At 36.2% G+C, this 16,024-nt stretch overlaps 1 protein-coding gene across 1 annotated transcript; it reads right to left on the bottom strand.

Annotated features, from left to right (window-relative positions):
- Positions 1–118: 118 nt before the first annotated feature.
- On the bottom strand, positions 119–3,159 carry LOC120140583. The gene is made up of 4 exons (XM_039155549.1): positions 3,067–3,159; positions 2,687–2,863; positions 1,119–2,186; positions 119–372 (listed from the first exon to the last, which is right to left on the bottom strand). The coding sequence occupies exons 1-4, from the start codon at positions 3,079–3,081 to the stop codon at positions 340–342; spliced, it is 1,293 nt and encodes a 430-aa protein (XP_039011480.1). The 5' UTR covers positions 3,082–3,159; the 3' UTR covers positions 119–339.
- Positions 3,160–16,024: the final 12,865 nt, after the last annotated feature.

The raw sequence follows: 16,024 nt of genomic DNA, 5'->3' as shown, positions 1-16,024 counted from the left end.
GATCACAAGGTTCAGCCTTGATATAGTCTCCATATTTGAAGCAAATTGGTTCAAAATTCATAAGGTGATCGGATTCTGCCGTCCCTAACAGTGATCTAATATAGCAACTAAGCAAATATAATTCAAGAGAGTTAGATGTTGATATATATTCCATAACAACGAGACCAAAACAGCACCAAAAACATACAACAACGTTGTTGACTTGTAATGAATATAGTAACCCTTCCATATTCATTCACCTATGTTGTAATCAAACACCAGCTCAACAACATATATGTTGTCATGCTGTCAGAGACAGAGAGGCTGCTTCTGTTCAGCATCCCCGGCATTCATGCACCGCTACCTCCACTTCTTTTCCGATAATGATATGAGCTGCAAAAGAGAAAATGACGGACAAAATATTTGGTATTATGATAAAGGAAGCGAATGTTGCATCTCTGAACAGAAATCAAAATTTCAAACACTGGAAGAATGCGGCTTGTAAGAATTGTGCACACGACATGCGTGCATGTGAACACCGGAGATAAAGGTCATTAAACCAGGTTAGGGCAGCCACAGAGAGATAATGAGAAGACAAAGAATTGAATTTTGCAAGAAACTACGGATATTGCCTAGAAGTAAGTAAGAACTTAATCTAGGAGAAATAAGAATGAAGAACATAAAATCTCATGTTCAGCCTCATCCATGATTGGTGCTGTAAACTTTCTGACAATATAAATCACAGGAGAATAATGAAGAACATATAAATCACAGTCTACCACAAAGGCATGTTCACTAAAGACAATCTAGTCTAATTGCAAACAGGTAGTTGTTGTGAAGGAAGAACAGGAAGGTTGGAACTGTTGCAATCGATAGAGATAAATATCCAAAGACCCCAAATCGACCTACCTGTTCTAAAAGTCTCTAAACAATCAATCGCTCGAAAAAAAAACAAAACAAAAAATGTGTCGCTTATGTGAAGTTGAATGTGGTAAGAATTAAAAGTTTTGATAACACCCTAGAATCTAAGTTTTCTCATAACTTAATCAGTGTGATATGACATCTTAATTAAAGATGTGGCTCATAGATACCTGCCTACGCCAAACCGTACCCAAATATAATGGCAATTGATAACCAACCTGGCGAGCCACTTGTGCTAGTCTCCGACTATCTCGAGATGATTCAGCTGTCAATGAGGATTTTTCAGAGTCTAGAGAACCATTTTGTTTATCCTCCATCTTCCTTTTAGAAGTGTCCTTGTCAAGTGAGCCATCTCTGTCGGGGCTGCTCAAAGAATCCTTCTTCCGCTTTCTTTTGAAAGTGTACATGAGAAACTTATTATTTACCGGTTGAGGAGAAGACCCTTCAGTAACTTCAGACACTTTAACATCCAAGTTTACAGAAGACACATCAACCATCTCGACATCCAGTTTGCAAGATGCAACCCCTAAATTCTCAGCAGATCCACTCTCCAGCCTTGATAACTCTTTCTCGTCTGCTACAACCTGGTCACGCATATCCATAGATGAGGAAACCCTATTTTTCTTGTATCTAGCAGCTCTTTTCCTTTTCTTGCGAAAATGACTAACGGGAAGTGCTTGAATGATGTTATGAACATCAGTTTGCATTACTTTGAACTCGTCTATTTTTTCCTCAGGTCGAGAAACTTTAGTTTGCATATCCCTCCCTTTTTCATCTTCTCTAGCGTCTTCAATCTTAGCATCTTCTACTTGCCCCGAAGGAGATAAATTTTCATTCAACAGACACCTTTCAAGTGCACGAATCCTCTGAGTGCACCCATTTCTATACAGATCAGGCTCTTTTCGTCTCATCACTATGGAGGCAAAATCAGGGTTACAAACGTAGCAATTATCCTTACAAGAACACTTAATACCCACATTTCTTGAACTCTTGATGTCAGAAACCGTCACAATGTCAGTTTGTGTATCTAGTTGAGAAGATACAACAGACCCGAAATTGCTGATTGTATCTCCATTTGGCAGTTTTTCACAAGCAGCAACATCATGTTCTGATTTTTGTTTGCCTGAACACCGGACCGGATTTTTGGTCAGCTTCTCCAACTCATCTTGAGCTTCTCTCAACTCTGCTCTAAGATCTCTAACTATATCCTCTGCTTCCCCCAGCTGTGCTTCCAGCTCTTCGATTTTTTTCTGTTGATTTAAGGACATCGTCTCCGCTTCATTTGCCTACAATCATGGCACAGACGGCAAATACCGTAAGACTTGGCTAGATGGACCAATTATTCATCTATAAAGGTTAGAGCTTATCTATGTCAAACCTGTCCTAAACGAACAAATACATCTTTATCACCGTATAAAGCTAAAACTAAACAGCGCATAACCTCTTATCAAAGCAATGCAAAGCAAACAGAATGAGCATAATGTTTTTTACAATGAATTGCATTCTTTCAAGCTCACCACGCAGTTTATGATGACCATAATGTTTTTTACAATGAGCAAACAAATCTAAATTGATGAAGTATCTATTTAGCAAAACATATGTAATGCAAATACAACCAACTAAGCAAGTTGAAACAAAAGGCAACCAAATAAATAAATCAAGCATAAACAAAACATCAACCGCCAAACAAACAATTGTCCAGATGAAACCGACATTATGAAAACATGCTGAAACATCATCATCCGAAATAAACCAAAATTAACAAAAACAAAGATCAAACAATTACCCTAGCATCCAACATCCGTTTCAACCTAACCAACATACGCAATGCCTCATCTTTGGCCGCGAACAGCTCCTGCTGGTACCGTTGAGCCTTCCTTTCCGACGCCATTATCCTCGCCGCCGCTTCTTTAGCCGTGTTCAAAATTATCTCGGCATAAGCCTTTTTCAAAGCCGTCAATTTCTGTTCAAAGCACAGAACACCCAGAAATCACCAAAGAAAACCATATAAAAATCCTCGTTTCGAACCAATAGAAGGATCAAAATCAACTCTTAAAAAAACCAACAACTAAAACAGACAAACAACAACAAAAAGAAATAGTGAAAATTCACTCTTCAAAGGGAGCAATAACTAGGTTATGCAGAAAGGTGGTGGAGTTACTTTACCTCTGAATCGGCCATTGTAACCACTACTGCATCGGACGGATATTGTGTCTTTTCAGACCAAATTGTGAAGCAGAAGAACAAATGAGAGAATAAAAAGAGAGGTTGTTTGGTTTTAGTTTTTTTTTTCCTTTCCCTTATAGCAGCAGTCAGTTGGGAACTGAAAGTCCCCTTCATGTTATTACCTGGTTACCCTCTCTTTTTCATTTTATTTACCAACACGCCACTTCATCTGACATAACGGTTGAACCGGTGCGGCTTATTGATCAATTGTTTTTCGTTTTCTGTTCTTCTCTTATGAGATGAAATAATCACGTTTAATATACAGTTAAAAAAGTGTTATCGGTTTTATTAATATTTAAATAAAAAAAACGAAAAACAATTGGTCTATAAGCCGCACCGGTTCAACCGTTGTGATAATATTCAATATGACGTTTTTTCATGAGGGGATCGACCATTGGCGCGCGAGTGATAATATTCAATATGATTTTTCTTTTATATTTTCAATTAAGTGTGTGTTGAAGTACTTGATCAGGTAAAAGTTTTGAGACGGACATGGGTGAGTTCTAAATTCGAATTGAGAATTTCTTATTTTCGTCTAGTTTTTTATTTGATCTGGTTTTAAAATAATTTTATTTATCCTAAATTCGGTTCGAGTATCATTCTTTCAATATCTAATTATTTTAAGTCAAACTTAATTTTGAAAACTAAAACCGATTCTATAGAATCAAATTTCATCGAAATAAATCTGAGGAAAACTGTGCAAAGTTTGAAACCATGTTCAATCCATACAACATTTTGGGCTAGCTAACCCAAGTGATACCATGTTCGCCTGTCAATGATCTATATATCATAGGTCATAAAATCAAGTCCTCCAAATGTCAACTTTCTCAATTTTGCTTAGCTTTGTCTCTTCAAGTACTTCCAGGCGTTCTTATTCTACAAGCTAATCAGCGGAAATTTGTACGATTCATTAATATAAAGTTCAAAATTATAGAAATCAGTTATAATCAACAAATTATCAATAGCGTAAATATTTAGGTTAGATTGGATAATTTTTAGGCGTTCTCAATATTTTATGTTGAAAAAAATGGAATTTAGAAAAAAAGATGGAGAAGATGGATTGGCCGTTGCATTTTGTCACCTTCAATCTCAGTCTTAATAAATGGTTCTTCATCCGAGTGGTTTTCTATAAGGAGGGGGCTATGGCAAGGTTGCCCTCTATCTCCATTGCTTTTCAATTTAGTGGGGGATGGCATGAGTGGGTTGTTGAACAAAGCTACTCCAATGAGGTGCTTCAAAGGTTTATCGGTTAACAATATTGAGATGCATATCATCCACATCCAATTTGCCGATGACTTGTTAATGTTTTTGGAAGCAAACGGAGAGATGATAAAGAATGTAAAGAGGATTCTTAAGGTGTTTGAGGTAGCAGCTGACCTATCTCTTAACTTAAAGAAGACTAAATTGTATGGTGTAAACGTCCCTGAAAGTAACCTGGTGACTTGGGCGGAATCAGTTCAATGTAGTGGGAGAAGCTTCCTACGTCGTATCTTGGGTTACCCTTGGGTCAACCGAGAAATTCTGTGGAAATGTGGAGGCCGATATTAGCCAAATTCCAAGCTCAGCTAGATGGGTAGAAGGGGAAACTTTTGTCCTTCGGTGGTAGGGTCACTTTGATTAAATCGGTTTTATCAAATTTACCGATATTTTTCTTGTCTTTTAAAGTGGTGGCTGCCAAATAATGTTATTACCAAAATTCTCTGTTCCATCCCCTCGTAGGAGGAAGATGTCTTGGGTGTAGAGAAATATTACCACCTAGGCCTGTAAATGAACTGAACGTTTAGCGAACCGTTCATGAACCGTGTGGCGGGAAGTTCGTTTATGTTCGTTTATTTATTAAATGAACGAACATGAACAAGATTTTGCGTTCGTTTAATTAAATGAACGAACACGAACAAGATTTTACGTTCGTATAATTAAACGAACGAACACGAACAAATGACTCGTTCGTTCATTTACATTCGTGAACGTTCGATTATATGTTCGTTTATGTTTGTTCATTTATGTTCGTTCATTTATGTTTGAACAGAAGGCAAGTTCAATATGTTACGAAGATTATTGAAGTTGTTTGGATTTCAAGAAGATTGTTTTGTTGAACAAATTAACTTTAAGACTTTATTATGTTCATATAGCTTATTTATGATTTATGTATGTTTTGTCGTATTCGAATAAATTAACTCTAAAGTTGCATGTTAAATTAATGAATTTTAAGTTGTTATTCTTGTTGTTTACTTTTTTTTACTTTCATTTGTTGTGTTCGAATAAGTTTTTTTTGCGTTTGTGTTGTTCGTTTATGTTCATTTATTATGTTCGTTCGTTTATATTCGTTTATCATTTAAATGAACGAACATGAACAAGTTATATTCCTTAATGAACGAACATGAACAAAAAAAAAATTTGTTCGTTTATGTTCGTGTTCGTTTATGTTAATTTATTTATTAAATGAACGAACATGAACATACCTCCGTTCGTGTGCGTTCGGTTCGTTTACAGGCCTATTACCACCCCTCTGTCCAAGGAAGAAGACTTACTGATTTTAAACATGAGGTGTACCGTGGGAAATGGGGCAAAAGTGGAGTTTTGGGACGATTTCTGGACGAATGTCCCCTCCCTCAAAAAGGCTTTCCCTCGGATATACAACATTGCTGTCAGAAAACATAGTAAAGTGAATGAGTTTGGTTGTTTTATGAATGGTATGTCATATGTGGGACTGGAGAATTGAGTTAAGGCGTTCATTATTTGATTGGGAATTGAGAAATTAGAATGAGTTTCTTTCCATTTTAGATAGTGCAGTTTGCATAGGAAATGTTGAGGATCGTCTTTCATGGCAGAGGTCTTCGGATGGATTATACACGCCTAAAAGCTTCTGCGTGTTGAAGTCGTGCGATGGGTTAGAGGAAGATTGGTTTTGGAAGCTTACATGGGCAAATCTAGCATCGCCTAAAGTGGAAATATTTGTACGGAGGGATGTTAAACAGAGGATTTCAGTTTTCAGCGAACTTCTGAAACGGAATGTTTCGGGAGTGGTGAATAGCATATGTGTTTTTTGTAAAAAGGAAACCGAATCTATAGATCATCTGTTTGTGCATTGCGAGATCATTTGGCGGGTTTGGCAAAAATGTTGCCAGCACTGGGATGCGATGTTGGTATTTCCTGCAAACGTTAAAATGCTGTTGGAAATTTGTTGTGTTCAAAAGTTTCGAAGAAAGGTGAATCCATTATTGGAAAATGAGATGTTTTGGATTTATGTGGACCATATGGTTATGCAGAAACGATTTGACCATATGGTTATGCAGAAACGATTGTCTTTAACAATTGCAGTTATAGTGCTGAGCGCATTTTTGAAGCCGCGATCCTTAGAACTGGCCTTCGGGTGAAAAATAAATGGCCTAATAGCGCTTTGTCTATTACAGATTTCAATAGAAATCCAAAGGAGTGTGATATTGGCCTGTCTTGATGCTACTGATTATAGTTGTGCTTTGATGCTTTTCGTTGCAGCAGTTAGTTCTATTCGTCGTGGAGGTCCAAATGTTCATGTACGTGCCAATCGTTTGATGCAGAATGCAGCAAAGTTTGCTGCGTTTTTGGGCTTTGATGTTTGTGCGTGGGGGATATTTTCGATGCTGCCTGGCTGAGGGGAGGGTTTCGATTGATACATTGGATTCCGGCTGCTAGTGCATTGGTTGTGTAATGGATGGGTTCATCGATTGTGGATTTACTTGGAGCAGGGATGGCTCACAGTTTGTTTTTAGTTTGATTGCGCTAATCCTGGTAGAGTAATATGCTGAAATTTTTTATGTTTGTGTGGTGTACTTGAAACGTTGTCATGCATGGTCTTGTTTCGTGCATCGCTATTGTGTTATATAGTTGATGTGATCTGGGGAGACTTTTTAACATCGACAAATGCACTCTTTTTCCTTCATTTAGTTTAGATAAATTTTGTAACGATACACTTGTCTTTAATTTGGGTTTTTTTATGGTTTATCAATAAAACGAAACACCCTTTCAAAAAAAAATGAAACAAATTTGTATAACATTTGCGATTGTAAGTCATAAATCTCTCGCAATATAATTTTTCAGTTACAACCGTAGGTTAAATAAGATAATATTTTACGTTGAAAATTGACTTAAAACGTACGGTGGTCTATCTCTAATGAGACACAAATCACATTCCATGATTTTTCTGTTCATAAAATTAAAAGATAAACCCCTATCCAAGATAATATTTGATATTGATATATGACTTTGTGAATTCTCGTTGTAAATTCTTTAAAAAGAAGGCGATCCAAATTATATATCTACTTATATATTAGTTGAATATTAAAGGAAACGTGTACTAATCCGATTCCTAGAAGTAAAAAATTGTTATAGAAAATATGGATAAATAAAATTTGATTTAATTTGAAGAAAATAATTTTTTATTTGAGTTATTCGAGTATAGATATTCAAAATTTTTGAGTTATTTGAATCAACTTAAATTTTAAATTCTATTCGAGTTTAAATTTACAAAGTTCAAATAGTTGAATAACGAAAACTAAAGTGACATCATTTCGATCTTTTGTTAAGTAATTTTATTGTTTTGTAATCAACTCATTATTCTCTTGTTTGTTAATTTCCTCATTTGTTTTAGTTCAAATTTTGACCAAATTTAAACTACATGCTCATAAAATTATTTTAGAATACCTATGTAGATTCATTTTTTTCTCTTGACAACAAATTTTCTACTTTTTAATTTAGTTTCTCAATTGTATATAATTTCATTATTTATTCAATTAATCATTCATTTTAAGTCCACTCTTAATTAAAATTAACCACATATTCCTCTACTTCTATATAATACCTAGCATAAGTAAATGGTCAGTTTAGAAACATTACTTGAATAAATAATGAAATGTATAAAAATATTTTGGTCATTTTATGCCATTAGTCCACGTACCTAGCATAAGTTGTACATTTGGTTTCTATACTCTAATTTGAACAATTGTTTGTCCATACACTTATTGTATTTTGAAATTTTATTATTGATCTAAACAATACAAGGATGATATAACTAATTATAAGGTTTGAAATCATTAAATTGGAGAACATTAACTAAATCTACCAACATACACATAATCCGGTGTATTGTTTTTTTATTTTTTATTTTTGAATTGGAAGAAGCCTAAAACAGTAGGCTATGTGCGTATACTCTCATCAGTTTGCTGATTTGGCTTATTTCATGGTTATTGTTTGATTTGTGACTGAAATTTCAAACTTTTTACAAAATATGGACTAAAAATTACCATAATAAAAATAAATCTACAATTTATGCATATTATAGGGACTAATAAAAGAATTTAGACCAAAATTTGTGTATTGCTTTTCTATTTTTTTTTTGAATTGGAAGAAGCCTAAAACAGTAGGCTATGTGCGTATACTCTTATCAGTTTGCTGCGCAACAACAGAGTCTAAAGCTAGGAGGTCTGCTAGCTCATCCGAGGGGATCAAAATGAACCAAGTTGTAGTGTTGTCGTGAAGCTAGCTTTGTCATCCTATCGACAATCTTGTTTCCATTCCTGCTAAATTGGATTTTTGTCACCCAGCATCCCAACTGTCGAATCTTCAGAATTGCGCGAAGCAATGGAATATGGCTTTCGATTGATCTACTTTCTCCTACCAATTTGACTGCTCTGCTGCAGTTAGACTGGATCCATAGCCTGTGAATGCCCAAGTTTCTTGCAATGAGTAGACCTTCATAAATACTCCAAAGTTCGGTGTGAAGTATCGATGTTGTGCCTACATTCTTTGTGAAACCTGTAATCCATTCTCTATTAGAGTTACGAATAACACCACCAATTGAGCCTCGCCCATCAAGTGTCGCCACTGCACCATCCGTGTTCAAGCACATCCATCCTCGGGGTGGTGGAGACCACGTGGGAATTGTCACATGTTGTACCGGATATATAACATGGACTTTGGAACTATTTACATAGCATTTTGCCCAATTATAGCTACTGTGAATTGTAGAATCTGTTTTGTAAGTAACACCCTTAAAAACAACCATTCATTTGCTTTCAGATGTGCCAAATAAGAGTAGTAAAAAGGAAGACCAAGGAGGATCGCCATCACTTACGGGTTGTTGCTTCTGAATATTTTGTGTGATCCATGATTGAAGTTCAATATCGAAGAAACTAGCATATGTGGAATGTGGAACAACACGCAACCACAGGTTTCGGCTGTGTGGGCAATCACGCAACACATGAATTACTGATTCCAAGGCTGCGCCACAAGTCGCACAGGAGCAGTCATTTGTTAGCATTCGCCTTCCGCGTTCATAGTTTGTCATGATCTTTTCTTTATAAGCAAGCCATATGAATATGCGGACTCGTTGAGGAGCGATGATCGAGCAAATATTCTTCCAAACATTATTCTTTCCGGACCAGCTATCCTCCATGAGAAATGTGAAGGTCGATTTGATCGTAAATTGATGTCCAGGATCCCATTTCCAGACCAGGGAATCAGATATATCAGTAGCCTTAGGCGGCCGAATGTTAAGCATGTGAGGGATGAAAGCTGGAATAAGAACTTGGGATAACGCCTCCACGTCCCAATGATTTCGTTCATCAATGAAATTGTATAGCTTCTAAGTTGGGTACACATGATAATGGCATAACCGCATAATGGCCCCAAATATGGCACTCACTCATCATTCCAAAAGTTTATGGTGTCTCCATTGCCTACCAACCAAACCAAACACGAGGATAATTGGCTCCATGTTTTCACTATCCCTCGCCATAATGGGGTGCAAGTGTGTCTTTCAATGGATGAAGAATAAGCATCCTGGATTTTATATTTTTGTCTGAGTAATTGGACCCCGTAAGAGGTTATCTTTACCATAATAGAATAACCAAGCTTCATCAGGAAAGTTTTGTTCTTCTCAAGAGGACGAATTAAACCCAACCCTTCTCTATCAATAGGAGTGCAGACCGTAGGCCAATTAACTAAGGATATTTTCCTTCCGGAGGGTTTAGAGCCCCAAATAAAGCGCCTAGTCGCAGATTCTATCTCGTCACAGACTCTTTTTGGGAAAGACATAACTTGCATAAAATAAGTCGGTATGGCTGAAAGGATTGATTTAGCCAGAGTAACACACCCTACCGACGAAAGAATTCGAGTTGCCCAACCGTTTAATTTACCCCTGAATTTGTCAAAGATAAATTCAAAATCTGCAGCTTTCATACGACTATGAAGAACTGGCACGCAAAGATATTTGCCTATATGGTCAACTTCTTGGAACCTAAGACATGAAAGAATGGTTGTTTTCGTTTCTGTGATAGTGTTAGGCGAGAAGTATATATGAGTCTTCCGTTTACTGACTTTGTGCCCTGAAAAGTGCCCAAATTGGGTGAGGATTTTCTCAATTTGCCTAGCATGAGGAAGATCAGCTTTTGCGTATAACATAAGGTCATCAGCAAAAAATAAATGGCTAATGGGAATTCCTTGTCGGGCAAAAGAGAAGCCCTTCCAATCTTCTTCTTCAACACATTTACGATTGCTATGACCGAGTCTTTCCATTGCTAAAACAAATAGATATGGAGAAAGAAGGTCACCTTGTCGGATACCCCGCTGTGGTTTGAAATCTGGAGTGTATTCACCATTCTATTGGATTTTCATAGAGGTCGAAGTGATACAGTGCATTATGACTCGGATGGTGCTGGCTGGGAAGCCAGCGTTAGTGAGCGAATCTTGGATAAAATCCCATCATAGACGATCAAAAGCTTTTTCAAGATCCACTTTAATTGCCATTCAACCTTGTTTCATCTTGAGTTGTCGCATGGAGTGGATTACCTCCTGATTTATAATAACATTTTATGTAATAGAGTACCCAACCATAAAACTCGTTTGATTCGACATGATTAAGATAGACATCAAATGCTTAATGCGATGAACGATGATTTTGGTGATGAGCTTATACATGACAGTGCATAGGTTGATGGGCCGGAAATCAGTAAAAGTTATTGGAGCTTCTATTTTTGGGATAAAAACAATCACGGTTTTATTTATATCGGCTTCAATATTACCTCCTGCAAAGACCTTTTTAACCATGCTGCAAACAGAATGAAACACCACGTGCCACTGCTTTTGGAAAAATTCTGTATGTAGGTCATCATGGCCAGGAGCTTTTAGAGGGGCCATATCTTTCAGAGCTTCAAATATTTCCGTATCATTTGGAGTGATAGCTATGGAGTCCTGCAGATGTGCTGGAATTATCGGGAAGCAACCTGAAATAGGAAATTTTCCTACCACTTCCTCATCACAAGCACAAATATTCATGAAATAATTAATGCTTCTTCCTTTAGTATATTTGTGTCATAGCACCAGTCACTTGAAGGGATTTTTAGTGACAGGATTCGATTCTTCTGCTTTCGGTGTATGACACTTTTATGAAAGCATTTTGTATTACGGTCACCTTGTGCAGTCCAATTGACTCTCGATCATTGTTTCCAAAGTGTTTCCTCTTGATCTAAGAGTTTTTCTAACTCGATGAGGAGCTCGACTTCAAGGTTGATAAGGAAATTCGAGTGGAATCTATTAAGGCTTCTATGCACTCCTCGAAGTCTTACCATAACAATTTTCTTTTTTGTGCCGATATAACCAAACATTGTTTTGTTACATGTATTTGCTGCTTCAGTAAATTGGAAAATAGTGCCTAAAAGAGTCTCAGAGTTTACCCAATTATCCTCCACCATTTGACTAAAGTCATCGTGTTGTAACCAACTAGAGAAGTACCTGAACTGAGATGGGTGAATATTGGCTATAGGGCTGCCGACACAGAGGATAAGTGGTCTATGATCAAACTACATACGGTGGAGGTGGTGTACGGTTGTCTCAGAATAAGATTCATCCCATTTGCTATTACATAAAGCTCTATCAAAACGAGCATAAGATAATCCCCTATTCCATATAAATTCAGGACCTTGGAATCCTATGTCGCGGATACCAAAATCGTAAACGAAGTCTTGAAAATTTCTGCAAGGTCGAGTAGTAGTTGCACAATTCTTCCTGTCGGAAACAGTAAGTGTGGCATTAAAATCTCCCAAAATGACCCAGGGGTGGTAATATACCCGGCTAGGGATCGAAGATGAGGCCAAAGCAACTTCCACTTTGTTGAATTCGGACTAGCATATATAAATGTCGCTAAAGTCGAGAAATTTCCTTTGGTGGTAGAGATACGACAGTGGATGACTTGGAGATGATTGAGAAGTATATCCACTTGAATTTTATCATGCCAGTATAACCATATGCCACCTGAAAAACCTGCTGCTTCAATACGATAAGAGCGAGGGAATCTAATGGCAGCGATAAAAACATCCGCTTTGCCACCACTTATTCGAGGTTCAAGAATAGCTACTAAATCTGGTTTAAAATCACACAAATATTACCGAAAGACTGTGAGAAAACGAGGATGGCCATACCCCTGGTCATTCCAACTTATTAGTTTAACAACCATAATAAGAGGTAAGAATTAAAAACCATATCATTCCATCATGGGAACCGGTTGGCTTTCAATGCAATTGTTTTGCATGGTATTCGTACATTGTGCAGGATTCGTGAGATTACCATTTGTTGAAAGATGAGTTTCATCACTTACTTGAGCATGGTTTGTATCCGGTGGCTTACGTAGAATTAACTTGTGCTGGGAGTTCCCTTGTGTGGCGTGCGAGATGATACCATCTGCAGTGTTTGGATTAGTGTTTTCTGATAGTACGATAGTCGAGTGTTTCGGTCTGTATAGTATTGAGACGTGTGGTTCCACAGTGTTTTGGCGGGGTTGATGACTTGACTGCCCATGGTAACCTTTGGAGGATCTAGCAGTTACTTTGGGGATCGTTAAAGGTTTACGGATAGGAGCTGTAGCCTTGCTCTTTGCAGCGTGATGATCGTTGGAGCGTGCTTTACTCGACTGTGCTTGAGGTGCCGTGGAAGGAGAATGAATAGCCTGGTTGGTTTTTGAAGATTGGCTCGACTGTTCAAAAGCAGTATCATTTGCATCATCAGTGGATTCATATAGAGGATTGAATCTCGAGCCATTAGTCTCCATATTTTGCTCGCTATCCATAGGAGGTTTTTTAAAGATTTTCCTTTATCTTCTTTCAACAACCATCCACGGTCTGAAGGGTTCAGATTTTTTGTTGGCATTCGACAACTGTGCTTCAGTAACTTGTTCTTTTGGAGCAGCAGATTCTTGTTGGTATTTAACAGTGTTTTTAGGGAAGATGTTTTTAACATGTCCATATCGGCCACAAGAGAAGCAGATGGTAGGCAGTGATTCATATTCAACGATTTGTACATGGCCATTGATTAAGAGTTTCGAGGTTAGCGGTTTTCCTAGATCCACGCTCACCGCCATTCGTGCAAAGCGTCCTCGACGCCCCGTTTCTGTTTGGTAGTCGATTTTAACAACCTTCCCAATTCATTCGCCAATTTAAGTGATGAGACTGCGTTTATAAAGAGTTACTGGTAATCCCGAGAGTCAAATCCATGCCACAATTCGACGAGGGAATAACTGTGAAGAGGAAAAGTCAGGTGACCACGGTTCGACAGTCAAATAATGTTCGAAGATTGTCCATGGACCATCGGAGAGGGCTGTCAAGAAATCTGATCGCGTTCGCAACGAAACAAGGAAGTAATCGTTCTCTATGTCCATGAGGCGAAAGGACTGAGATGGGTTCCATAGATTATAAAGCTTATTCTGAAGGGTTGTGTATCCAATACGCCTCCCAAGTAGCTTCACCACCATAGTCTGATTGAAACTTTTATTGGCAATGGGTTGGACTTGGTCGGAGAAGTCAATGGATATTAAACCATCCACGACACCACGAACGATATCGTCTTCAAAGACTTCGACATCTTCCTCATCCATTATTTCTTCATCAATCGAAAGATCCGTGGGATTATCTTTGAGTAGGGTATCACGATAGGATGTTGGGCCAGGCGAAGTTTCTGTGGCTTTGTTGATCGCCTCGATATCCGTACGGTTGAGAGAAGTGCCGCCTGTGTCCGGTGGCTCTTCGTCAAGTCTACGTGCCTTCTTTGATAGGCGATCCTCCTGCGGTGCTAGGTTTTCCATCCTAATATGTGTATTGTTTTTCTATTGATCATGATATTTATTATTAATTGGTTTTAAGGTATAAGGTAACCATTATGTTTAATTAATAGTAATTGTTAACGAAGCGTAGATTCATTGTCAAAGTTTGAGAATTTTAAAATTTTGATATTTTATGTTTGAGTTTTATAGTATGTAAATAGTATATTTATTTATTTTTGTTTTATTTTATTTTAAATTTTATCGTGTGAGTCTTTTCTCTGTATGTATTTTGATTATCAATTCAACTACATTTCATAATAATTAATACTTTTAGTAATTATTCAAATGTGTATAAGTTACAGAAATTATTAACTGATAATTAACTTTCAGCTGGACAACAATAAAAGTATAGGATTGAGAATGATTCTTCAACTTTTGATGGTCTAAGCATGCCCAACGAACTAATTCACTTAGCATTTTCATGGTCTGAATTCATTTTATTTATTATTTTTATTTTAAAGTGAAGATTGATTGAGAAATATTGAAAGGTAATGGACAGCTTATCATCCACCATCAAAACGCAATTAATCAACAGTGGAACCCCTTTCATGGGTAAATGGATAAAATAATTGAACAAATAAAGGCGGAGTTTGATTGTTTTAAATTTTTGATTTTTTACGGTTGTATTTTTTTTACAATAATAACGAGTAAAAAATATAATAAAAATAAATAGAAAAATATTTGCTTCATCTGGTTGAAATTTAAACTTGTTAACTGTTATATTTTAATTTAATTAATATCTTTATTATTACAACAACTAAAAAAGTTGAACCCGAAATTGTTTAAGAAAATGCGTACTTAATCTGGTTGAAGTATAGATCTGTTAACCTTTTATACGAGATAATTATATAATAAAGATCAAATAATTAAAATGTAATATATATATATATATAAACAAAGTTTGTAAATTTTTTTAAATAATTTAGAGTGATTATAAGATAATATTTATTCATAATATTTCTTAACTATTGACAATACATCATACTTTATAGACATAATTACTAAAACTTAAAACTTTTAAAAAATAATAACACCTTTTTAAGTATTCAAATCACCTAATAGGTCCATTCGCAAAAGGTTATAAAATATATGATAGTATGATAAAATTATAATGACATAAAAGATATTATTAATTACAAGTTGACAAGTTTTTAAAGTCAAAAATATGTTGACTGGATTCATCTGAATTAAATAAAAAGAAAAAGGATTGAGTAAGACATTATTTTCCCAGGAAATGCTCCTACCACTTCCATGTGCAATTGTCCTCGCATAATTGCAACGATTAAAAAGGTTGTTGGTGCAAACTAGTACTATATTATTATGTCTTAAAAGAAGTGAAATATAATATATCTGATATTTATTAAAGGTCGAGTAATTAAAATTTTGAGTTTTAAAATTTAAATATTTTACTTTTATTTATAAAATAAAATCTATTTGAGTTATTTCGGGTGTATTATTCAATTGATTAAGGCTGTTCTATGATCAAGATAGTTTGATCAAGCCTAATAAATAAAAAATATTATCACATTTACTAAAGTAATTAAAGATAAAAAAAAATAAAGGGAAGGGATAATTTTTAATAATAACAATGCGGCATTATTTTGTCGATTAAAAGAAAGCCCACTTCGTTATCTTTTTGGAGATTTACAAGCACACAAGACACTGTAACCAAACATTATGCGACACGTTTTCCATTGCAGATCGAAAATAATCACCACAGCGTGATGCCACCTCATCGTTGCCCCTCTATATATCAAATGCATAAGTATT

This window comes from Hibiscus syriacus, unplaced genomic scaffold (genome assembly GCF_006381635.1).
Source record: "Hibiscus syriacus cultivar Baekdansim isolate YM2019G1 unplaced genomic scaffold, ASM638163v2 tig00110788_pilon, whole genome shotgun sequence".
Classification (NCBI taxonomy): Eukaryota; Viridiplantae; Streptophyta; class Magnoliopsida; order Malvales; family Malvaceae; genus Hibiscus; species Hibiscus syriacus.
Note: the sequence above shows the minus strand (reverse complement) of the source record. Positions and strands in the feature narration are given on the sequence as shown.

Bases quoted from the DNA above. Each gene is read 5' to 3' on its own strand.
- LOC120140583 (XM_039155549.1), bottom strand. The intron at 2,187-2,686 runs GTAATTGTTTGA...CCATGATTGTAG, and splicing joins AACGGATGTTGGATGCTAGG to GCAAATGAAGCGGAGACGAT. The intron at 373-1,118 runs GTTGGTTATCAA...TCTCTTTTGCAG, and splicing joins TAGCACAAGTGGCTCGCCAG to CTCATATCATTATCGGAAAA.